Source organism: Odontesthes bonariensis, chromosome 19, assembly GCF_027942865.1.
Source record: "Odontesthes bonariensis isolate fOdoBon6 chromosome 19, fOdoBon6.hap1, whole genome shotgun sequence".
Lineage (NCBI taxonomy): Eukaryota > Metazoa > Chordata > Actinopteri > Atheriniformes > Atherinopsidae > Odontesthes > Odontesthes bonariensis.
This window is the reverse complement of record NC_134524.1, coordinates 20418421-20443933: the sequence shown is the minus strand read 5'-3', so window position 1 is coordinate 20443933 and position 25513 is coordinate 20418421. Positions and strand designations below refer to the sequence as shown.

Here is a 25513-nt window from a genome sequence, read left to right as displayed (position 1 = left end):
GTGGCACATCCAGTGATGTCCCTGACAAAGAAATAGTCTGGATGGCAGCCTATGCTGCTCCTAAGCCTCAATATGTTGTTCAGCATTAGTGGTTAGCCACGCCATGTGGACTAATCTCCGTTTTATTAGCTTGTAAAACACACAAAAGTAGCGTTTTATCCGTATTCTTCAGGGTTTTATAGAGAGGCTTTGTCCATATCTCGTTCACGGCCTGGTTTGTAGAACATTTAATCTAAAAAAAACATTGTGAAAATGTGTGTTTTTCTCTGTTTTTTTTTTCATTTGTGAAGTGATAAACAGAGATATCCAAAATCCCTTCTATAAAAAAAACAACTTTTACACTAATATGTAAGAAAAATATTCCTGTAATGGAAATGTACACAAATTAGTATCTTTTATGACTGTATAATACATCTTCTGCAGATTCAAACAAAACTTTAAAATTGAAGTAGTAACTTGGGTGCGGGTTACCATGGTTATATACTCTTACCCTATTCACCTTCAGTGGCTCTTTGATGCTCTCTTCATCCCCACTCATGATACTTTCTTAAAAGTAAACAGCTTTTTTCAGTCTTTTGTTACCCAAACTTTTTTTTAAATGCAATAGTGTGATCATTCCAAGGCAACCATTTCCTGATTTTTAGTCTATAAAATAAACCGCAAATGGCGTTCCAGCTTTTCTGGAAACTGAGTTGTACCTACAACTTTTGTTGGCGCTATGTTACCTATAGAATGACCTTGTGAGCATCTCAGACAGTCTGGGGTCTTTGAAAATAAAGAGCATTATTTGGCTCCTTGGGAACAAAAATTGAATATGACCTAATTTCTCCTAATTAATGGCAACCAAGTTCAAACTTAAGACTGACGATTTAATGTCAAACTAAGGATGACGATAACAAAAAGATGGCACAAAACTGGGTTTAATATATATTGTTTTATTTCAAAGTGTATAATCTTTTCTATGTGAAAATATGGCCGTCGCTCAGGTGTTATGAATGCTTATTTTCCAGTGTCCATACTTAGCCCATCCACGTGTCAAAGTATACTATGCCCATATGCGTGTGATTGAGGAGAAAAATACACTGTAAATATCGAGCGCAAATACATAACAACAAGGACTGTGATCATGCGTATATCGACTAAATGACTAAAGCATCGTAAAGCTCTTTGTAGAACCCGGATAATCAAATCAAATCAAATTTATTTGTATAGCACATTTCATGTACAAACAATTCAAAGTGCTTTACATAAAACAAAAGCATTGCAGCAGGGAGTGGATGAAGCATTAAAAATCCATAAAAGAATATAAAGAGAAACAAATAAAATCATTTAAATGAATTTAAAAACAGGCAACAGTCTAGATAAGTTAAAAGATATTCATGCATAGACACATGAGAAAAGAAATGTTTGTAACCTGGATTTAAAAATGTCTACATTTGGTGAAAGTTTAATCTCCACTGGCAGTTTGTTCCACTTGTTTGCAGCATTACAGCTAAATACTGCTTCTCCATGTTTAGTCTGGACTCTGGACTGGACCAGAATATTAAAAAAAAAAAAAAAAAGCACTGACCATCTGAAACAGCCAAGCGGTAATTTGCCATTTAATGGTTTTTGTGTGCCTGGATTCTCCACAGGTTACTTGGCGACTTCCAAAACCTGGCTAAATGATTTATCTTTAACTTTTGCAGCACCAAAAAGAGAAACGAAAAAAATAAATAAATAACACGCTGTAGTTTGTTTCTTGTTGTGGCTCTCTGTGGTATTAATGCAAAGCTAAGCTAACTAGGGACTGGATGTGGCCTTACTGCATAAGCATATCTACCTTTATAAGTTCAAATTTGACTATTCCTAAATAGAAATTGTTAGGTTCGTCAATTTAATGGACGGGCAACCCCTGCCAGCTGGGATAGGCCTCAGCGCCCCCCACAACGTGTGTCGAATATCCAGCAAAGCTGTTTATGAAAATGAAAAATGATATTCCTATTCTGAGTTGTTTCTTGCTGGGGAAATGAGCATCAACTAGAGTAGGACAAATAAAAGGTAATGAAAGAAGAAAAAGAAAAAAAAACAGTGAAACCACCCCTATTTCATAATCAACAATCAATGCCACAGAGGATATTTCCTGCAGTGTGTGGCAGAGTAATTCATGGATATATAAGCAGCTGTGTGATTGCTGCGAGTCTGTTTCCAACTGCATCAAACAGACGTGACTTCCACTTTTGTCATTTTGTGATCTCAACGATCGCGAGTTTTAAAGGAGCCGCTTCTTTTGGCTCTGCGGCCGGGCACGGATCGAACACGGGGTAGACCTCGTTTGTGAAGCTGCACTTGGCGAAGGAGAAGATGTACGTTTTGGCTTCTGCGTTAAAAAACGACACTTGCCCCTCTTCGTAATCCACGAACACGCCCACCCTCTGAGGGCGAGGCGAGAGCGTCAGAGGGGACGGCTTTTGCGTCAACGCAAAGTAATGCTCGCCGTCACTGTGGCTTATAGTCCACATGCCGTTTTCTGGGCAGGGAGTGATCGGTTCTCCCTTTTTCAAAGAGCCAGATTTGACTCCCAGCGCCCAGTTAGATTTCTCCTTCACCCCGACCTCCCAGTAGTGCCTGCCTGTGGTCAGACCTCGAGTTGCGGCAGCAAACGTGCTTTCTGCCAACCTTCCTGAGCCAGCCAGTAGTTTATGCTTTTTTGGAGACTGCCTGACTTCTTTCCCATCTTCGGAGACGGTAAGCCGGGATCCTGCAGAGTTGGGGTCAATGGTGACGTCCCCTGTTGGAGGAGGAAAAAGTGAGAGGAAAATGTGAAGACGTGACGGCAAAAGAACAAAAAAACGGGATTTAACATTGAAGTGTTTCATTTCAAAGCTATGAGTGCTCCATGGGAATAGCAAACCTGCAAATGTTTTCACTTTCTCGAGCTCTGTGGAGGAGGAAAGAAACATAATGACAGTGAGTGAGTGAAAAATGACGAGGCTGATATGTTAAGTGATGCAGACAGAGTGGAATAGTGAACCCAGAGTTTTACTTATCAAATCACATCCGTAGCCTGAATCCCTTTCTTTCGGATGTGTATTTATCAGTTGAACTCCCATCCATCAGCATTACATTACGGTCATTTTTGCAGACGCTTTTATCCAAAGCGACTTACAATAAGTGTGTTCCACATCGGTAGGCAAAAGAACTTCAGGTCACAAGAAATCATAAGTGCATTTCCTTCCAAAACCAAACAGCTAAGAGCATAACTAGTGCTAGAGTAAGTGCGGTAAGTTAGGTACCTAGACAAATGGGAAGACAATTTAGGAAACAAATAAGTGTGTAAGGATTTAGGACGAAACAGGTGATGCCCTAAGAGGGCAGATCTGGTTAGTGTTGCCTGAAGAGATGGGTTTTCAGCCTGCGGCCAAAGATGGGCAGCGACTCAGCTGTCCTGACATCAGTCAGGAGATCGTTCCACCATCGGGGGGCCAGAACAGAGAAAAGCCGTGACCGTTTGGATGGTGCGCAGGGACCGCTGAGTGATGGGGCAGTCAGCATGTCAAGGACATGTAGTCAGACATGCTGAGCTACCAAATTATTTCTGGCATTCTCTCGATGATCCGACCTGCATCCCTTTACAGTGGATTTAAACTTTCTCTTCAAATCTAGGCTAAAAATCTACTTATTTAGGATTGCTTTTAATACCCAGTGGTATGATGGCACTTTAATCTTATTTTATCTTAATCGATTTTGTTATATTTTATTGCTTTCACTGTTCTTTTATTGTTTTTTATTTGTTTTTACTTATTCTTCTCTTTATTTATTACCTGCTGTAAAGCACTTTGGTACATCGTAAGGATTGTCTGTAAAGGGCTGTATAAATAAAGTACATTTACATTTAAGGACTCGATGGAAGAAATCAAATCCATATAATACCGTGGCTACACAGCTCAGACTCACCTGTGGACTCTTGCTTTCTGATTTCCAGGTTGATGAACTCTCTTGCCTTCATCAAAAACGTTCGTATGTAGCCCAAAAAATCCACCTCATAAACGGGAATGGTTGGCCAGTTCTGAGTGGATGGTAGCGTGTTGGCTTGACTGAAAGTCTGGTGAGTGGGAGACGGAAACACGGTTGCTTTTAGGGGCAAACGAGTAACAAAAACAACGTGATAATGGACTCAAAATCCTTTCATGTCGCCGTTTACTCTATGCTACGACCTCCCAGGGGGGACAAACCAGCCACTTCAAGCCGAAGGAATGACTTCACACTAATTCCACAGGATGTGTTGAACAGTTGCTTCAGTGCATAAAATAACCAGTCTCTCTTATTTGAGCTTGTTTTTTAGAGCTTTTTTAAATTTTTTGTTGCCCCAACTATGTCATCCTCCAAGTCGTTTTGTGGTCCCACCAACCCCATACCAAGCTAGAGTCTGTTGAAAAGCACTTTATTCAATTTTAAAACCCAGTAAGGGCCAAACGATTTGGTATTACGTCCTGAGATGTGAAACATTGTAAAATTTCTTTTTCACATGAACATACACATAATATGGACATATAGCCCATCTGTTAGGTCAGTCCTGCTCTTACCTGCAGCAGGGTGATGTGGTCTTCGATCTGTGGGAGCTGCTGCAGTTCCATGCTTTTTTTCTCCAGCTCACCGAGCTCCTGCCTCAGCTCGTTGATGAGCTTTTCAAACCTCCTCTGTTCAGCGTCATGTTTCGCCTCAATCCTCTCCATCAGCTCTTCGCGGGTCTTCTCGATGGACTCGATCACAGACGTGAACACCCGAACGCTATCCTCCTTTTGTTTCTCAGCGCTCTCCTAAGGAAAAAAAAACTAAATCAACCGCTTAAAAGCTTTCTTAACGAGGGACCCTGAACACCAACATTGTGTTCAACCAATTTGAAGCACTCAAGCCTGCCTCAACACGTGCAGTTGTTGGCACGACGCCTTTATTTAATGATGCGATTTGTTTAGTATGCATCTACAAATGCCTTCATCTAATCAAAGGACATCTGCAAACAGGTGAGGCAGGTGATAAGGGCTGATGGCAATGAGCTATGTGGTGCTGTCTGGGCTCTGAATTTCCTTCTACTGAGCTCTGAGTCGCCTCCGATTGGCTGATAAATGAGAAAACTTTGGGTTTTTTGTGGTTATCCAGTGCAGAACTTGAACATACTTTGGTTTTCTTCCTCAAGAGGATGATTCCTTCAATCCTCCTTTGCCGATCCTGTATCATCAGCTCCACTTCTCTCTCCCGCCTCTTAATCTGAATCTTGCAGAGAAATGGAAAAAAAAAAAAAAAAGCAATTTTACATGAGGAATCTGTCATAGGTTGTCAGCTGTGGCTGTCATGAGTAAAAATATTCATATCGGCACTTTGGGTCATGACATCCATTCACTGCTTATGTTTTTTGCACATATCAGCAAAAACATTAGGATGTAGTCAGTGGTGTCAAAAGTACACACATTTGTTACTTAAGTAGAAGTATAGATACTGCAGTTTAAAAACACTTTGGTAAAAGTTGAAGTATCAACTTGACCTTTTTACTTAAGTAAAAGTGAAAAAGTATGTGCTCCAAAACCTACTTAAAGTATAAAAGTATAAAGTAACCTTTAAATAATTTTTTTTTTAAAACCCACACACAAAAAGGTAGATGCCACTATATGAATTGCAAGCTCAATTTGAAAACTGATTAGTTCTACATGTGGCCCAAGACAACAATCATAAAACCATTACTGTCAAAGACAAAGTCACTCAAGGAGCATGTTCTTTCTCAAACTTTATTGGAATTCAGTCCCATCAAAAAAACAAAAAAAAAGTCTTACTGCCTGAAAAAATATATAACTATGCCAGTTGTTATTCCGAAAACATCAGAGGCAAGGCTAACGCCTTTGACAATTGTTAGCTGCTAACCGGGCATGTCTTGGCATGTTCCTATGCTAGCCAAGCTGCAGCAAAATATATCAATTATCAGTTCACAGTTCGGTGGTAACAAAGAATAAGCTTATATTTTACCTCTACATGTTTTTTCAAATTGGAGGGAGAGTTCTTAAACGCCAAAATTATGTGGGTCTTGGGTGTGCAGAGTTTACATTGCACGTTACATTGAGTCATTTTTGCACCTGACTATTTTGAAAAAGGATAGGGCCAAGGATGAGGAAGGTCTCTTTGGTCTCCGTCTCCATCTCCCGATACGCTCTCGCCTGTGTCCGACCTTTCAGACATTTCGCCATCTTTTTCTGAATCTTTTTCTGAATCGGACATTTTGCGTGGCAGCTTCGCGTTTGCAGTTAGTTGTAGAACACCTGCTCGCTTCTGACGAATGACGATTTAATTTGACGAATAGCCTAACCAATGAGTGTTTGCGTTATATGATTCATCCAATTACACTCGTTCTCACTAGGTGTGGATGGCGCACATGACGTGAAATACATAAACATTAAACTGAAGCCAAGAGTTAAAAAAAAAAAAAAACTGAAGCCAAGAGTAACGAGGCTGTTTGTTTTGAAAATGTAAGGAATAGAAAGTACAGATACTTGTGTGAAAATGTAATGAGTAGAAGTAAGAAGTAGGCAGAAAAATAAGTAATGGAGTAAAGTACAGATACCTAAAAAGTGTACTTAAGTACAGTAACGAAGTATTTGTACTTCGTTACTTGACACCTCTGGATGTAGTGAACAGAGATGGTAACAAAGAGACTGTGTAGTCTTAAGGGAGGAGGCCTGTTTCTTACATGTCACTTTCAAGATCCCAGATTGAGGAAAACAGAAGGAAATAGTTAGACTTATTTTAGAAAGTGTATGTAGTGTGGTAGGGCGCACCTTTTTCGGTAAACCTTTGGCTAATAAGCCGTTCATACCAATTAAAAGTGGCAGTTGTCGGGCAGATTTCCAAAATCGCCACTGTTGAATTCCCTAATTGCATCTTGTCTACATTGAATAAACTGACTTTCTAATGGGTGACCCTACAGATATTCTGCGACAACAAATCCAAACAGCAATTTGAGGTTCAGGATCGGGCCAAATTGTCAACAGTTTAATCCAACTTAAAGGTTCATAGAGAACATACCCCTGTTCACACCAGAAAATGGCAAAGATACCGTGAGTCACCTCAAGTGCAACCGTCATACATACCCTCGTTCAGAGTTAGAATAAATCCACTCAGGGGATGTTTCTGAACAAAAATGGTTTCAGCTAAAGACAAAACACCAAATATTCTCATTTTATAGTTGTTACTCCGTCACCAGATTTTGTGTCCTAAAATACTACCATTAGCATAAGCTAGTTTCAGGAAACAAACAAACAAACAAACAAAAAACCTTCACAGAACCAATCATTTTATGTAAAAAAAAAAAAAAAAAAAGATAAATAAAAAGAAATGTAAACTAAAAACTTTTATTCATCCATTTATTTACCATTTTCTGCTGTACTGCGACCTCTGATGTCACCACTTGGTGCCGTCTGTGGCTGGTATCAGCACAGATCTGACAAATGAACATTTCCTCGTTCTTGCAGTACAGCTCCAAGATCCTCTCATGCTTCTTGCATATCCTGTCCTCCAGGTTCCTGACTGGTTCAATGAGCTTATGTTTATTCAGAGCTGATGCTGTCTTGTGAGGCTCCAGGTGAGTTTCACAGTAAGACACCATACACACCAGGCAGGACTTGGAAGCCTTTAGTTTCACATCTGTGCAGACGTCACATACCACTTCACCCGGTTTGGCCTTGCAGCTTTCCCCGCAGGTCACAGCGCTTGAAATTGTGCTTTTGAAGTGATCCACAACCTCTCGCAAGGTGATGTTGACCTGCAGCTTTGGTTTCTTGTAGAATGTCTCCTTACACAGGGGGCAGTGATACACATCTGTGTTGTCCCAGTAATTCTCAAGGCAGAGCTTGCAGAAGTTGTGGCCACATGGTGTTGAGACTGGGTCGATGAAAAGGTCCAGACAGACGGAGCAACGAAACTTTAACTCATCCTGTGTTCCCGACATGTCTGAAAGCATTGGGAAAAATTTAACTAGATACAAACATATACTGTATGTTTTGTTTTGTTTTGAACTAAAAAAAACTTCTTAAAACATATAATATAATATGTTGCAAAAGGGCTCTTTCTCTCTTCTTTTGTCTTAAAAGATTTGATGACTTAAATTTAGGGCTGGGCAACGATTAAAATTTTTAATCTAATTAATCACATGATTTCCCTGATTAATCACGATTAATCGCATTTGTACACAAAATCCAAAAATGAATTCAAAAGTAGTGTATAGTTTTTAGCATTGAGTTTTATTTTAAATGTGCTGCCATTTGAATGAAAGTGCCATAACATTTGTTGTGCAAACACACTTTTAACATCAGCCTTTATATGTAGTTTTTATGTAGAAGCCTCGCTCCACTGTCTGTTTCCTTGAATGACTTGCTGGTATCAGTTGTGTGTTTTGCCTTTAAGTGATATTTTAGACTGGAACGGTGAGAAGACAATTCAACTTGGCAGTGTTTACAGATGACTTTGGTTCTGTCGAGGAACAAAATACTGAATGTTGGATCCCAAAGCTGTCTCAAACCACGTTTTGGTCATTGTGCGGCTGATGTTTTGCTACAGAGTTGATAAAAACTGTAACTTAACATATGTAAATCAACAGTGTGTCATGACTGTTACATTCAGCTTAAGTTAAGTTGCAACCAGTTCAATGTAGCACCTATACAGTTAGGTGTACAATTTTTTAGTAAATCAATGCATTGTGCCATTATCTTTTCGAACATAAGTCCCTTTACGAAAGAAAAATGTAAAACTCCATCTTACACACAGACCACATGGTTGTAATACTTACTGTGGCTCTCTTGGCTGCTCTCACCGGTATGACAGGCACCAGGTATGTTCACCTTTTCCTGCACCGACATTCGTAACTGCTCTGAGGTCTGTGATTGCTGCATCTTGTTATGTAATCGTAGCCACGGAGGGAATGTACCTGCGGCCTTTTCTTATTTCCTCTTCAGCTTCTAAATTTAGTTTATGGGAAATTTTGTAGATTCTCAGATGCAGAAGTTGGAAGTTTTCACTGTGTTTACCTGACCCCAAGGCTGCTTACCACAAACTTGTGTTTTATTTCATTTACACGTTTGTATCTGAAATCATTTTTGCTTGTTGATGGTACTCTAAAAAAGATAACACAAACTATAGGCGGTGCCAAGTGGATTGTGTTAAAAAAAACAAATAATTTCTACAGCTTGTCATTGTTGCGTGAGGTCGGCTGTTTTACCTCTGTTTTCCGTCTCTAATGGGACATACCGTAATAGTCGACTTTAATGTGCCTGACCTGTAATTTCAAAAGCATCCGGATTTGCAAAACTCCTTTGCCTCATCCCTCTGCTTAAAAAGGCGTGTCAGTGCTAGATGAGAATGTAGGGAATGCAAAGTTTATTACCACCCTTCTCAAGAAGACCACTAAACACTAATGTAAAATCTCTCATTATTCAAGGGCATTTTGGGTGTGTTAATACTCAGCACATTCTTCTTTTTTAACTGCTTTCAACTATTCTCCCCTTTTTTTTGCGTAGATCATAATTTAATGCATCAGAAGTCGCCAATTCTTCATCTCTACCACTAGTGGGCAGCCTTGGGCTGGCACTGAGACAGCTCTTGTTTCCTGCCAACGTGGACTTTACATTCATCCTGCATTTTTACCCCAGTGTAGCAGCTGATGCTGTCGCCCGTGGCAACAATTTAGTTCTGCCAAGGCATAAGCAGAAATGATGGAGTTATTCACAAACCGCTTACAATCAGAGATCATAGTTGAAGCGGCAATGCAGTAAATGTAGCCTGACAGAAAGGTGTTTAATTTCTGCTCAGCTACTTTGAGCTGTGAGCCCTCAATTTGTCACCTCAGAGGGATTGATTTTCCTTCTTGTACTGCACCATATTGACAGTATTGATGTCGAAAACGAATCCAGGTCCCTGAGATTATACTGATCTATCTTGCTACCTTAAACTGCCACTGGATCGCCATCTCTTACACATGATTGATCATCTTATACGTCTTCATTATCTGCATATTTTAAGACAGTCTGCACTAGTCTTGCTGTCCAGCACGCTCGCTCCAATATTTTTTATTATGGAAATCTTTGTGCATTTGCAGTTGCTCCAAAAGTTCTTGAACCTGTGGCGATGTGCCCACAGATCTTACCTGCACGTGTGCGTTTTCGCATAATGTTCATGCTCAGTGTGGCCCTACAGCAAACCCACTGCAGAGATTATGTCGCATGATGTTGTGGAGCTACAATATCTTAGGGAAGGGGATTCTGCTTTCTCTCCCTGTCGCAGTGTCAGTCAAGGTAAATGTATTCCTCCCTCCCTTCCCCCTTTCCTCCCCCTTTCCCTTCCTCTCTCTGGCAGCTCGTCGTTGCTGCCGTCAACCGTTTCATCTCTTTCAATCGTCTGCCTTTTCTTTTCCCTCTCCTTTGTTCTGACTTTCTTTTGTTTTATTTTCCATAACCCTATCCAAATGTTCTGTCAGGTTTAAAAATAGAAATGATACCCTTCTTCTGCTGCCTTGCTTCCTGTTTTTTTTCTTCTTTTCTTTCCTTCCCTGCAGTACAGCACACGGTAAAGTGTCTGCTTGAAGCCACATTGCGTTTGTTTATCCTCTCTTGAACCCCTCCACCCCCCCATCTTCTCACCCCAGCTCTCACCCTAAACCAAACCTCATTTACCACCTCCGTCTCTCCCGCTGTCATGTTTCTGCTTGAAGAGCGCCGCCTGCAATAAACAGAAAATTCTGCTTTAGTTAACCCTCTCATCTTGCTTCTTCCGTCTTCTGCATCTTCCCCCTTCCCTCTCAAACGCACACGAATAACCCGTAAGCTCGCCCTCCTTATTATCTACTCGCATATCAGCATGTTGCTTCCTCTGCGTCCTCCTCCTTCCAGCTGCTATGTTGTCCTCTACCTTTCTCCACAAGCCCTCTGTTCTTTTTTAGACAGAGTATCAATGCTCTCAACTCCTTCGGGAGGATACAGTAGTTCTGCTGAGCATGAATGGTAGTTGGCGTGGATAACCTCCCTGTGCCCCAGCAACAGGAAGACCGAACCTTTGACTGAAATGATGCCTCCTAGATCTGATCATGTGCCATCTCTTTAAAACCAGGTAAACTGGCATTTAAGTTGCACCATTAGCGCTCGTGGGACTTCATGTTGACCCAAGGTGGGAAATTCTCAGAGAAAGTGAGAACAGGAGCTCATTGCGGGGCACTAAAGCTGTGAAGATTACTTGAAAGGTGTCTGAATGCTTTCAGGGATACCATTCAGTGATTGGGTTAGCTATGTAACACTCAGTGGGGTTACATGACACTGAAAGGATCAGATAATTGGCTAAATTACAAAAAGAATGAGTTGAGAAAGGGTAATTATCCTTGGATATATGGCGGTGAATAAATCGGATGAGAGGCACAAAGCATGTCATACTCCGATACGATAGGTGGCGCTGTACCCATTTCAACTATTGCTAATAGAGCCACTTCCGGTTGACCCCTTCAACACCACCAACAACAAACTCAGGCATTCGAGAAAATGGCGAATTAAGAGCAAGATGAAGCTACGTCCCTCTACATTTCGTTCATGGTGAGCTGCTTATTGCACAAACGCGATGCACAACGGCGCATTCTCCATCGCAGTGTTTTTCTTTCTGACGCGACTACAACAGTAATATCGTCTCTTCCGACTTCTGGTTCCCGACCCCGGGAAAAAATCTTGAGCATGCGCAGGACGCAAAGTCTAATTCACCACGTGCTTCACGTTTAATTTGACTTTCAACCGAGTTATCTCGAGTTATCTCGGGGTCTTAATCCGATTGCAAGTAACTCGATTCGACCCAATTTCTTGTCAGATTAAGGTGTCTACATGCACTTAATAACTCAATCTTATTGTAATTTAGCCAGTTATCTGATCCTTTCAGTGCCATGTAACCCCACTGAGTGTTGTTACAAACTGACTGACTGTTGTTAAAAATGAAACGAGCTGCCAGCTGTATCGCAGATGGGTGATATTGGTCCGTTTCTTGTCTTTATGTCTGTGAATGTCTCCATGTGAGACATTACAGCTGGTAAAGACATTTTTGTAGGAATAAAGTAAACTGTGCCCACCTATGTAGCCTTGAGTGCAGCACCCTTTTGTTTTTTTTTAATGTGTGTGCACCTGAGTGCTGTGTTCCAATCAATGCTAGTTGGAGCTGTGGTTGATGAGTACCAACAAGTACTGAGGAGTCATTTGAGGTGGGACTGACTACCAATTAAATGGCATTCAGGGTGTTTGTAGCTCTGGAGGTAGAATTGTTGGTTTGCTGGTGCTGGTTTAATTCCCAACTTCCCCAATGTACATGTTGAAGTATTTTTGGGTAAGACACCGAATCCCACATTGCCCCTCCTAGCGTGTTCAATAAATGTGAGTCACTTTGGATAAAAGTGTCTGCCAAGTCTTTCGTATTGCACTCAAAAGCCAGATTGAAGTGGGTGTTGGTGGGTTTTTAGACTGGTGTAAGAAGGGCTTCAAAACTTATCAGCTGCTTTGATGCGAGAAATGTGAGAAAGACCTTGCTGTCAACACCCATTTTTTCCTCAATTTGCTTTCCAACAGGATGCAGGCAACGAGAATCAGAAACATTGGGGTTGAGTGACGAAACGTGTTTGCCTGAACGCAAGTTCTCCAGTCAAAGCGACCATGTAGGTCATTCGTTCATACCCTTACAGACGTCCCATAAAAGCATCCTGGTAAGCACCGCTCCTGCAAGTGGTAGGAGGGACATGAGACTCCCAAGAGTGCTTTCACATCGGAGCAGACATCACAAGTTTTTCCTTTAATAAGCCAAAAAATTCTAATGGAGGTAGAAAGGGGTCAGTTACTGACGTGAGATAACTGTATGGAACATGTTCGAGACCAACATATGACAAAATGTACTTAATACTCAGTTAAACTTCAGACCTTTTTCCCTTTCTGGTAGGGTTTTGGTGGAAGGGTTTAGATTTAGAAGTACTTCATTTAAGGGGGGGAAAAAAAGATGGTTAGCATTGAAACACTTCATTTCTTTTTACAGAACAACCATTACCTTAACGGACACCATTTTGCTATTTGCTTAGTTACAGGTAAACACATCACATTAAGATGAAATGTAGCCACTTCCTGTTAGGATTTAAGCAATAACATAACTTGGTTAGGGGCTAGAAAGCTAAACTACTTGGTAGGGGTAAGAAAAAAAAATTGGTACTTAGGGTTAAAATATGTCATTTTTACAACGTGACCTTTACCTTCATGGACGCTATTTTTACAATTTATATTCAGTTGTTCACATGACCCACGAGAGGTTGCATATTTATCTAATGCAATGATAGGCAATTTTGGTATAGGTGAGCAAATGCTTAATACTTTGGGAAGACAGTCTCCTCAGCCGATTAGTCTCTGGATACACCCGGCTGCTTGTTCACACTCAGGCGGCGAAGCAGCTTAAACTGTACCACCTTTGCGTGCAGGGGGAGGATTGATGAGGGCAGCTGGACACATCAACCATGTCTGCATTCCATGCAAGAATAACTGTGTGCATTGGCGTTTTATTTTTAGCCGGAGAACCTCTGAAGAGCTTTTCTGTGCGGGCTTTGTATCCTGTGGCTTCACCAGCCAGGCGCACGCAGCTGATGAATAGCTACAACACTCCAGTGCTTCTTTCACAGGCAACACTCAATTTGTGAGCTGCTCTGCTCCCTCAGATCTTGCCTGTTGCAGCATGTTTGCGCTCTCCCTCTCGTTGTGTGTGTGTGTATGTTCGTGTTTGCATGCAGTCCCTAAATGAGGATTGTGAATCACTTCCAGTCAGTTCTTTCACTGTAATATCTGTATCACACCCGTATCAGGTAATACCCTTTCATGCATCACATGGCTTTTTTCCCTTTGATGACTCAAATCAATTTTTTTAAAGTAATTGAGACATGTGGATGTGTTTATCCAGGCCAATGCAGCATTTACTCAAACACCATATTCTGTGTAAACAGCCAGAAACAGAGATGCAGTTGACAGCAGCTTTATCTCCTCTTCACCCGAGATGTGATTTGATCTCATCGTGTGCTATTTGAACTAATGTTGTGTCATCTTGTGCAATTTGACATGTTCTTTTCATATGTCTTAATGACACTGACAGATAAAGGTATTCAACATGTTTTACAGAAGCATTTTGAGGGTCAAAGAGAGCCAAAGCTGATCACCTTTTTCCTTTTCCTTTCCCTTATTTGACGTAATTAAAGCAACACATCCTTATATTTTCTTTTATTTCTTCTACATTCTAAAATATCTTAAATTTGTATTAGAGATGTGATCCTCCAACTCTCCCAAGGAGATGCTTTTCCCCATTTCCCCCCTACATTTTTCTCCCTGCCCTCTCATAGAACATTTTTAAGTAGGGGCGAGTTAACTCATTATTATCGTGTTAACTCGTTAATTATTTAACGCCGATAAATATTTTATCTAGCATTAACGCACGTTTTTTTATTTTTTATTATTATTTTTCAGGACTTTTGTGCTTTAATGGATAGGAAAGTTCAGAGAGACAGGAAGCAGGGGGCAGAGAGAGGGGGAACGACATGCAGCACAGGGCCGTCCGATGCAGGACTCGAACCGGGGCCAGGTGCAGCGAGGACTGTAGCCTCTTGGACATGGGACGCCTGCTCAACCCACTACGCCACAGACCACCCCTGTTTTATTATTTATTTTATTATTGTAAAAGTCTGTTGCTGTCTGCTGCGGAAGCGGAAAAGAAATTCATTGGCGGATCCACCAAACATGGAGAAGGGTACGGAACTTTTACTCGGCCATTTTCATTTTAAAGTTCTTCCAGACTGCGGAGTCGACAGAAACAAAGTCATCTGTAAACACTGCCAAGTTGAATTGTCTTATTCACGCAGTAGTTCCAGTCTAAAATATCACACACAATTGATAGCAGCAAGTCATTCAAGGAAACAGACAGTAGAGTGAGGCTTCTACATAAAAACTACATAAAAATGCTGATGTTAAAAGTGTGTTTGCACAACAAATGTTATGGCACTTTCATTCATATGGAAGCACATTTAAAATAAAACTAAATGCTAAAAGCTATACACTACCTTTGAATTCATTTTTGGATTTTGCGTACAAATGCGATTAACTGTGATTAATCAGGGAAATCATGTGATTAATTAGATTAAAAATTTTAAATCGCTGCCCAGCCCTATCTTTAAGATATACAATTCCGGACCTGTAACAATAAAAATGTTGAATAACATGAGCATGTACATACACCCTTATTCAGAGCACGGTTTCTAAGCCATATTACGTTCAAGATCACGCTAGCTGACGTCGTCAGTGGCTCAACTTCTGAAAAAGAATCAACGTGTTGACTCGGCTTTCAAAGGCTGAGTTGAAAATTGCCGGATGCATCGTGATCTCCGCTCAATGACTTAGGCGGACACGAAAATATTGAAATTTTGACGTGAAATCTTTAACGGGGCAAATTTAATTTTTCGAGATGTGAAAATGCGAGACATAAGCGAAATACCACACGAGCCTGCGTTTTATCCACTAGCACACATCTACGATTTCGGATACATCATGCTGAGAGGAGAAATGCATTTTCAGGAGGCTCTTTCTAATCATTCTTTGAATTTATATGCATCTCATATTACAAAGCAGGGAAGGCTCAGAGTGACGCAGTTCATTTTTAAACCCCTCAGATTAGAACTCTGTACGGCATCCAATCTATCTGGCTTTCTGGCTCTGGCTGACCTTTTGCTTAAGTATTATCTAAATCCAGGGAAACAATGTCATGAATTAGGACGGTATAGATATATCTGTTTCTTTACCTCTTGTTGGCTTCCCCCCCTCACCATCAGTCATCCTTGACAGTCCCTTATAAGGTCCTCGTCTTAAAGAATGCACAGATGACAGGTGTTGGAGCTTCCAGTTTCACTTTATTGCTCTCCGACGAAAAAGGGTCGTTGAGTTTCCATGACACTTTCTTTGCACTAACCGACTTCATTCTGTAAACATCAGTGGGCTTGCTCCAGTTATCGTCTTTATGAAGACGGTGTCTGTTTTGTCAGATTATTAGTACGAATGAAAAGGGAATTTAGACTGATTTAGGTGAATTGTTTTTATCCATATTCATCCAACCCCTCATTGACAAGAAATGCTGGTTTTTCCTAGTTTTATCTGCAGCCAAATAACTAGAGACTATCCTGTTGCAGTGTGTTTTGATGAGCCTCGCAATGACATTCCTTCAACATGTTGTTGTGGTATTGAACCACTTTCGGTTGGTGAGACAACCAGCTCAATAGGAAGATTAGGCAGAAGTAGGCAGACTGAGGCAATAAAGGATTTTTTTTTTTTTCCCTTCAAATGAACACATAGTGCTGCACTGGCAGAAGAATCAACAAACTAGAAAATAAAACCAACAGATCTAAAGTAAAGACGCACGACTGACTGACGTTGGGGAGATATGAAGAAAGTAATGACAGGGTTCTGCCGATGGACAAAAGACACCGAGGGGTTTTTATTTTGAGGAAGCAAACCACTAATTAGTGGCAGGTGATGGTGATTAGCTAAATGAATCCAGGTGTAAAACAAGGACAGGAAGCACGTTAAACAGAAAACACAAGGGGCCGGGCTCTTCAAAATAAAACAGGAAGCAAGATGAACTAGAATATTAACTGAACCAGACCATGACAATATCAGGTTAATATATATATGTTTAAAATGTGTGTTGTTTTTCTGGTTCAAAGTCATGTTGATTCCTTTTCTTAAATCTCCATTTCTAGTTATTTCTGTTGGGTCATCCTTGTTTGTACAGCCACATTTTTGTGTTTGAATTTTTGGAATAATAAAAAAAACTTTTGGAATTATGTGCACTGCTGATGTGTTTTGGTGATATCTGGAGAACTGTGACTGGTTGCACACTTACAGCGACTTCCTTTTTTACGATGTCCTCTGATTCGTTTGAATTTTATTGCCTGATGAGGGTCTGGTACAGAAATGTTGCATTTAAATATTGTTAAGGAATCAGAACAGTGTGTGGGAGATCCTTCTGCTGTCTTAAAAATACGAGATTCCTTCACTACATTTTCATTCGTGAAAAATAAGAATCTGTGTGTTTCCGTTACCTAAGATTGAGGCATCTATATTCATTGGAATCACACATGTAAAAATGTATTTACGTATTTTACATGTATTAATTTACAGTCTACATCCCCATAATACTCGGAGACCACTGCCCTGCATGTTTTAGACGTTTCCTGCTCCAGCACACCTGATTCAAATGAGTGGCTCGTTATCAGGCCGCTCCAGAGCTTGGTGACGAGCTGATCATTTGAATCAGGTGTGTTGGGGCAGGAAGGATTAAAAAACACTGCTCTATATTACACCTTGTTTTATGGCATCCTTGAATGTACAAACCAGACTGTTGCGGCTTGGTCTATTAGCCGTCCCTTTCAATTGTGAGGACCCAAATGCAGACAGGTGTTCAGAGGGGAATCCAGGTAGGAGAGGATGGGTGCTGGCTGTTGGCTGTGGTGCTGTGGCTCCGAGTCAGCGGTGGGACGAGCAGGCAGGTAAGTGGGGAAAAAAAACAACTATTTATTTTAAACTAGGGCTGGGCAACGATTCAATTTTTTTAATCTAATTAATCACAGGATTTCCCTGATTAATCACGATTAATCGCATTTGTACGCAAAATCCAAAAATGAATTCAAAAGTAGTGTATAGCTTTTAGCATTTAGTTTTATTTTAAATGTGCTGCCATATGAATGAAAGTGCCATAACATTTGTTGTGCAAACACACTTTTAACATCAGCATCTTTATGTAGAAGCCTCTCTCCACTGTCTGATTCGTTGAATGACTTGCTGCTATCAGTTGTGTGTTTTGCCTTTAAGTGATATTTTAGACTGGAACTACTACAGTGATAAGACAATTCAACTTGGCAGTGTTTACAGATGACTTTGGTTCTGTCGACTCCGCCGTCTGGAAGAACTTTAAAATGAAAATGGCAGAGTAAAAGTTCTGTACCATTCTCCATGTTTGGTGGATCCGCCGATTACTTTCTTTTCCGGTTCCGCAGCAGACAGCAACAGACTTTTACAATAATACAATAAATAATAAAACAGGTGTGGTCTATGGCGTAGTGGGTTGAGCAGGTGCCCCATGTACAAGAGGCTATAGTCCTCGCTGCAGCTGGCCCCATTTCGTGTCCCGCATCGGACGGTCCTGTGCTGCATGTCGTTCCCCCTCTCTCTGCCCCCTGCTTCCTGTCTCTCTGAACTTTTCTATCCATTAAAAGTACAAAAAATAATAATAATTAAAAAAAACTGCGTTAATGCGCGATTAAAATACTTATAAGCGTTAAATAATCAACGAGTTAACTCGCCCAGCCCAACAAAAGGCGCAGCAAAGCCGGATATAATAATCAAAGGAACACTAGAAAAAAAAAAAAAAAACACTAGGAACCCAAAAAAAGAGAGAATAGTCCAAGGAAAACAGAGGATCTGACAATGAGCAAACGACAACCGGGAGTTTAAATGCAGAGGAAGGTGATGAGTGAGTGAAGGCAGCTGAGGGAAGAAACACAGGTGAAGGGAGAGAGACAGAGGAAGGTGAGGAAATGGCAAGACGAAACTTAACTGGAAACTGGAGACTAAACAGAAAAAAACAAACACAGATCAGGACACAAACAAAACTTTAAAAAGAGCCTTTTGCATTTTTAGCAGCCACCGTAGTTTCTTCTACACATTTAGGAGTGTATGGAAGGGGGAGTTAGCTGGTGGTATTCAGTCAGCAACGTAAATTCTAAATGTCGCTAAATCCCACGCAGTACACATTTAGAGGATTTCTAGAAATGTGCATTAAACAAGTTTACAAATGGCTGTTCAGGGGTTGGATTGGAGCTAAATTGTACTGATAAAAAAAACCATTGTAGATTTTTCTTTTTGCAATAAAAGTTTTCATTGCAAATTAAGCACTGAATATTATATATATATAGACATATAGACATATATTTGTCTTTTTAATAGTTTTTTCTGTTTTTCCTTTCACATGTGATTGAATGCAGGCTGCCTGTGCCACTGCTGCTCGTGCTCGAACACCAATTTAAATTCTGCACACAGAGCACTTATTACACTGATCACCACATCCAGCGACAATTGGGTAATAAGGATTATACTTTAATGGGAATATCCAGTGATGTGTGTGTGTGTGTGTGTGTGTGTGTGTGTGTGTGTGTGTGTATGTACAAGTCAGTAAAGAAGAGGGCAGGAATTACTGCCCAAAATATCGATGTGCCCTTCCACCAAAACATATGTAAGCTTAATAAGCTACAGAGACGGGAGTAGATGTTATATAATTATTGCTATTCGTGCATATTGCGTCTATTTGTTTGAACTGTTCTCTTTTTTTCTTTGACACGTTCATATTAAACAGATAACTTGTGTTTTTCCTGACGTGTAATTTAGAAAATTTGTGTCAAGGGGATAGGCAAAGACATGGCGTCCTATTTACCCTGTGGATAATTGAGTGCTCCCAATGCCTATATTCCAGCTCTGTAATGAGCAAATCATGTTCTATGGTGTCATTCGCGAGCCCGTTTGAACTGGAACAGCACCCAGAGGGGACCAGATTGAAACTAACTCCTCTTGGGGGATCCACGGCAATACTAGCATCCCCTGAAGGATTCGGTCAGAGCGATCTCCTTTAAGAAACTGAAATTACTGATGTAGCTCCACGTTTGGAATAATTCCCTGCATCAGTGCAATGCACTCACTGAAATGGATGTATGACGCACGCATGTCGCTAAAGTCCCTTAATTCATGTGTTGGGGACCTTTGACAAAAAAGAAATCACACGAGAAAAACAGATACCAAGCAGATAGAGTTCAAAGCAGTATGCAGCAGTTTTTATTTAGTGCAGAAAACACAATACAAGGGGATGTTTTTGTGCATTCTCACCTCAGCCATCAATTCTGAAAGTCGAACAACACGTCATAGATTGAAATGTCAAAATACACAGAGGGAATTCATAGTCTAAAATGTACAAATATGGATTTTACATGCCTTCACATCAGAAACACAACATTTGGAGAAATTCACGACAACATATGTATCCACATAAGTTACAGAAACATAATTCAGTAAAGCAGTAATAAATTAAGTATTAATCATGGATTGAAGAAGTAATGAGGCAGTAAGATATTGGATTGTGTGATGTAGAGCTTCCTGATTGGCAGATGCCTCCCTGAAAGGACAGTGGTCACTGACTGGCCACACAGTGAAGGGTAAGCCATCTCCTCAATGCCACGTTTCACAACTCCCGACCGTCTCGAAGACGAGCTGGAATGGTGCTTTACGCGCATTCTTATCACAGTTGCAGTCGAACCGCCTACAATTTCATGGAAAGATGGTTTTTCTAGCATGAGAGATGATTCATCTGTCTGGGTTGCTTCACAGCACTGCAGACAGCACAAAAAAAGTGATGTGCAAGAAGCGAATATATCTAAATATAAGTGTTTTTGTTCTCTAAAAGTATGGCTTTGATGTCATTTCTAGGCTGCAAAGCTGTGGCCAAATATTCACTGTTGGCTTACAGCACCAATTACTTCTCACTCTCAAGTACATTATATTATTGTCAAGCATAATAAGAAGGGTGAAGAGAAAGATATCCAAGCAAAGGGGAATCATTAACTAACTACAGTGGATTTAGAGAAACGCTGTACAGACACTTTTAGAGTGCAAATGGTATGTACAAAAGCCTTGGCCGCCGTTTGCCGAGCTCTTGTCTGCCGTGGCATCATGATGTTTTCTAAGAGGATGCGGGGACCTGACTTAACTGTCTTGGATAAAAGTGTATGCATGATTGCTCCATTCATGATCACATCCACGAGGCAAGCTTTTTATTCCGCCCATCCTTCCCTCATTCAGAGCGAGCAAGCTGTGCTCGGCGAACCCCGCATTCTGTTGCCTTCAGGGAAAGCGGAATGAGGTCAGGCTAACAAAGCAAAGCGAAAGCTTTGATAAAGAAAGACGTAAAGAAGTTCAAAAAAAAAAAAAGAGAAAAAAAAGACCTCACATGCTGTGAGTACTAGCGGGAGCTAAAGGTCTAAAATCAGCCAGAACTCCGGATTGGACATGGGAATAACAAAAAGTCTGATGTGAGTTCTTGACAACTCTGACCTGTGACTTCTTATTAATGCTCATAGCCCCAAACATGCTGAAACGCAGCAGCATCTGTCATGTGATTACAACTGTAGCTAAGTAGGCAAAGTGCATCCACACAAATGGCTTATAACAGTTTATAGGTTGCTTAAGAAACACTGGATCAGCGAGGCTACTGGCTGTTGTATCGTAACAAGGGAATTCCCTGCGTGATTGTAGTAAAAATTCATTTGTGGACAGAATTCGACTGTATGTACCGTACTGAATATTTGACTGCATACAAACTTATGACTGATCTTAAGGAATTATGCAGATGATGGTTTACTTTAGTTTATTTCTCATTGTTTCATCTAGAATTTGCACCAAACTCCTTTCTCCCCGACTTGTAAAGGAGACTAAAGGCCAAAAGAAGCAGGGCTCCAGACTGGGATTCCCATGAAGATCAAACCTTGGATCTGTCAGTCACAGGTCACCTCTATTTTGCCACTTCACTGAACTCACAGCCTCAAATCCTCCCGGCTTATTGCAAGCCGCACTTCACATAGAGATGTCCAGCTTGGTGTTACTTCTGCAGCTGAGTCTGTTGCCATGCAACATTATGGCTCTTTATATCCTGGCTACATATATATAGTGTGTCGTACGTTTTCACCTGGTCGGGACTTTAAGCCGTCTACTCTCTGCAGTCGCGGGGCTCTTACGGACCAGACTGACGTCAAGAGCCAGCAGTGATGAAAGGGTGTCGTGCTGCATCTCGTAGATGGAAACAAAATAAGAAAAGTAAACCAAGCAGTGTTTGCTTACTTCCAATCCATTGCTGCTCACTCGATGTAGAAGTTTGTGTGGTCGTACGATTGGCAACGCTTGGATTGTGGAAGATGAAAAGTAAGGAAGAACAACACTAAGCGGCTACAGTGATGGATTCTCCTGCTATGCCCAACGGCCGATCGTACTGATTTCTCGTACAAACCCGATGCTGATCGAACACGCTAGATGCAGATGTTGCGTTCTAATGAGACAAGAGAAAGACGTCCAACAATGCTCCAGACCCTCTTGACCACCAAGTGTTGGTTTGGTTTGACGTATAAAGGCCCCATAGATTGGCTGCGCTGTATTTCTACTGTAACTTGTTATTCCCATCAGTTCAGCCTTTATGCTTCCACACTGGAAAGATCTCGACTTTGTAAAATATTCAGCTTTTTCCTGATGCTGGTGTTCAGCGTGCCCGCTAAATCAAAACTACCCTAAATCTATATTCCCATTAGTGTGTCCTGGGTAAGTGTTTTAAAACCATGTCAAATCCAGTTAGGGGAGAGAAGGAGGCTGCGGTATCAAACTCAGATGACGTCATCAACGATTCTCCCTTACACCGAAGGAACATGGAAACAGCGGGACAATGACAGAGAAGAGCGGCCGCTTTCTGTCCTCAAAATAGAAAAGAGGTTACATTCCAATAATAATTCTATTAATTAGTGAGATTATTATTAAAGCAATGGAGACAAAGTCTGGCTTTTCAGAAGCAGTTCGGTGTGCTACATACATTGAAGGAAAACGGGGATAGGGCAGGAAGTAGGAATGTATCTGTTGTTCCATCACATGTGTATATACAGTACGTGTGTATTGCAGGGTTAACTCATTTGTACGGTGTGCTTATATTCTTATGCCACAAGTTTGAACAGTAAGGGTGGGGTTTTTTTGTGTCAATTTTCTGTTTCTCGTTAGGGCGACTTTCTTTCCATCTCCGTCCAACAGCTGCAGCGTGTCTGACGTTAAGGTTGACGGGACTCGAGTTCATGGCTGGTATCTGCTCTCAATCATGATCGAGTGTTTATTTAAGGATGCACGGGTTTGAGTTTCCTTCAGAGGCACTAAGTAACCCAACACCGAGCATGGTTGAGGGCTCTCAGCCGCAGGCAATACAGTTTAAATGTTGTGAGTGTGACTCATGGAGGAGAAGTAACTTGATCCCTGTTGTATCGATGAACAAATGTCTTTCTGTATCAGTGACCTGGTATCTACAGACGTACCCGTTGCCATTCAGACTTGAACTTTCTTAATGAATCAGCCCAGATATTGTACACATTTAATCCTCCCAGTTCCCTGCAGAGATTGCGTAATGATCACTTGAACACCGTCAGGAGAATTGTGCAAATATATGTGCCAAGAACTGATGAGAGCATTCTTAAATGCTTAAATCATGGAGCAAACATTAGCTCATTTGCCAGCTAAAATCAGAAGAACAGTCATCGGCATACTCACCAAAACCTAAGGTCACCAGTAAGAAATTCAGCGTTTGCTTTGGCCAAATACAAACTGAGAAAGAATTTTTCGATTGCTGAAAACCCGTAAGAGCCGATCTCAGGTAGCCAAAATGGTTTGATCCAATTAAGCCCCATATCTGAGACAATTTAGCCAAAGTACAGTGCTGATGACATTTTAAAGTTGGCCAAAGCCTATCTAAATGTGGCTAATATCCGCGTTTTTAAGCCAAAATGGCCCAAATCCATTCCTTCATAATACAAAGATGCCAGCCATTCCTAGACCAGAGTATTGCAAATATTTAGCCTCAGTTGGTGTAATCCAAATGGCCACCTGGGAAAGATCAAGCAACAATAACTAACCTTAGTGAACAGTCATTTCCAACTTGTGCCATTTATGAGGTTCAATGGGGACAGTTGAAAGTCAGTGAATGAGGCAATAACGATGATATCTTTGTGACCAGTAAAGCCACTCCAGATCTAATAACACAATTTAAAAGCCACTTGTAGGGTCATTCTCAATGAGCGGGTATGAATATTTGAATGACTTTCCGACAAGTCATCCAGAGCTCATCGAGAAAGCGGCATCGTGTGTCACCCGAAAGAAGTTAAAAGTTGCAGCAGTCGTTGACACATAAGCACTTGATCACTAATTTGTCAATCATTAGCTATAATGCGTGGTATTAATCACTTTTGTGGGCATGAAGCGTCTGTGCTTTCCATCACTTGCCTACGGCAAATTGCCTCTAACTGAGCAGAGCAGCAGCCAGTTTCCATGACCACCACCTCCGTCACCCGTGAGATCAGACTGGCATGCAGCGGGTGTCCAATATCTAGCCTACACAAGAGGTGATTTTACACCTGAGACAGTTAGTTGGTGTTATTTTCGTCCTTTCACAGGCAGACAGAGAGGGAAAGAAAGCCCTGTGACGGCAAAGGAAGCGGGAAGAAAAGAGCCGAGAAACTAATCGGTGTGCTTCTGTTCTTTTTGTGCGTGCTCGTTTCATTAACGTTGGAGGACGTGTGCTTGCTGTGTCAGTCAACAGCGAGGTGTATCTTTGTGTGCTGGGCTTGTGTTTTGTATGCAGGAAGAGCGGGAAAAAGGGGGCTGGGGAGTCTGTGTTTGGAAGCATCGAGGGACACACGGTGGAAATGTGGGGACATTTGCAAAGGTTAATGTTGTGACAGGAGATTACAGTATTTCGTCATGCTAGATTATAAATTCCAAATCTTCTTCCTTTTTCCCCCTCTTCTTCTTCTTCTTGTTTCTTAGCCCACCAACTTCCTCACCCTCAACAACAGCCCGTCTGTCATGCAAAAAGGCGTTTCATGACACTTTGCATAATATGACAATAGATTCTGAACGATAAATCCCTACACCTTCCCTCTGCCTCATCTCCCAAAACCACCCGCAAATCACTGACTGGATATCTGTACATCTGCTTAAATGATATTTTCTGAGATAATATTTTTTTTTCTTTTTCTTAATTCTTTTCGGTTTTAATCAGTCACTCTACTTCTTTTTCTTCTGGAAGCGCCTGAACTGGTTCTGGATGGCGAGCGCTGCCTTCTCCGTTTCCGGCGCTTCCAGGTCGATGTCGACCTCCTCCTCCTGTTCCTGAGGCTTTGCTGCCGACGCTTTCTCTGGATGGGGCAGAGGTCAAAAGGTACAAGTTAATGCACAGCCGAATGGCCAGGAGGTGTTAGTCTGCCTAGCAATATTCTAACTACGCAGTCATATTTCGACCCAACTTGAATTGTTCAGGCAGTGAAATAGTTAAAAAGTTCAGTGTGATTTCAGGCAAAGACCCAGAAAGTAAGCACATGTTGCTACGCTAAAGGTACAAATTTCATTTGGGTTTTAGGAAGAAAACAATCGGTATATGATCCGTCTCGTGTGAGACCACTATCGGGACTGCTGAGTATTGGTGCTTCACTTTTCGATGTCGGATCTGGCTCATCACACCCCAGGCGCCACCAGAAAACAAGCAGTGACACGGTCACAGTGGAGAGGAAGTGCAGCAGTATGGATTGCGGCTGTGTTGCCACCTCCGCTGAATCAGCATGTTGTTTTCT

At 41.2% G+C, this 25513-nt stretch overlaps 2 protein-coding genes across 2 annotated transcripts in view; both read right to left on the bottom strand.

Annotated features, from left to right (window-relative positions):
* Positions 1 to 926: 926 nt before the first annotated feature.
* Positions 927 to 8886, bottom strand: LOC142369201 (E3 ubiquitin-protein ligase TRIM39-like). Its single transcript, XM_075451464.1, has 7 exons — positions 8810 to 8886; positions 7397 to 7974; positions 5158 to 5253; positions 4566 to 4799; positions 3937 to 4084; positions 2894 to 2920; positions 927 to 2770 (listed from the first exon to the last, which is right to left on the bottom strand). Exons 1-7 carry the CDS (start codon positions 8877 to 8879, stop codon positions 2223 to 2225), a joined length of 1701 nt encoding a protein of 566 aa, XP_075307579.1. The 5' UTR covers positions 8880 to 8886; the 3' UTR covers positions 927 to 2222.
* An 11019-nt stretch (positions 8887 to 19905) lies between these two features.
* Positions 19906 to 25513, bottom strand: part of pcp4l1 (Purkinje cell protein 4 like 1) — a 30492-nt gene continuing 24884 nt past the window's right edge. Inside the window, exon 3 of the mRNA XM_075450560.1 lies at positions 19906 to 25081. Within this exon, the coding sequence (XP_075306675.1) occupies positions 24951 to 25081 (131 nt within the window). The 3' untranslated portion in view covers positions 19906 to 24950. The remainder of the gene's footprint in view (positions 25082 to 25513) is intronic.

Coding starts and splice junctions, on each gene's coding strand:
- LOC142369201 (XM_075451464.1), bottom strand. CDS start 8,879: ATGTCGGTGCAGGAAAAGGTGAACATACCTGGTGCCTGTCATACCGGT. Junction 5,254..7,396: donor TCGCAGTACAGCAGAAAATG/GTAAATAAATGG, acceptor TTTCTCTGCAAG/ATTCAGATTAAGAGGCGGGA. Junction 2,921..3,936: donor CAGAAAGCAAGAGTCCACAG/GTGAGTCTGAGC, acceptor CCTCCTCCACAG/AGCTCGAGAAAGTGAAAACA.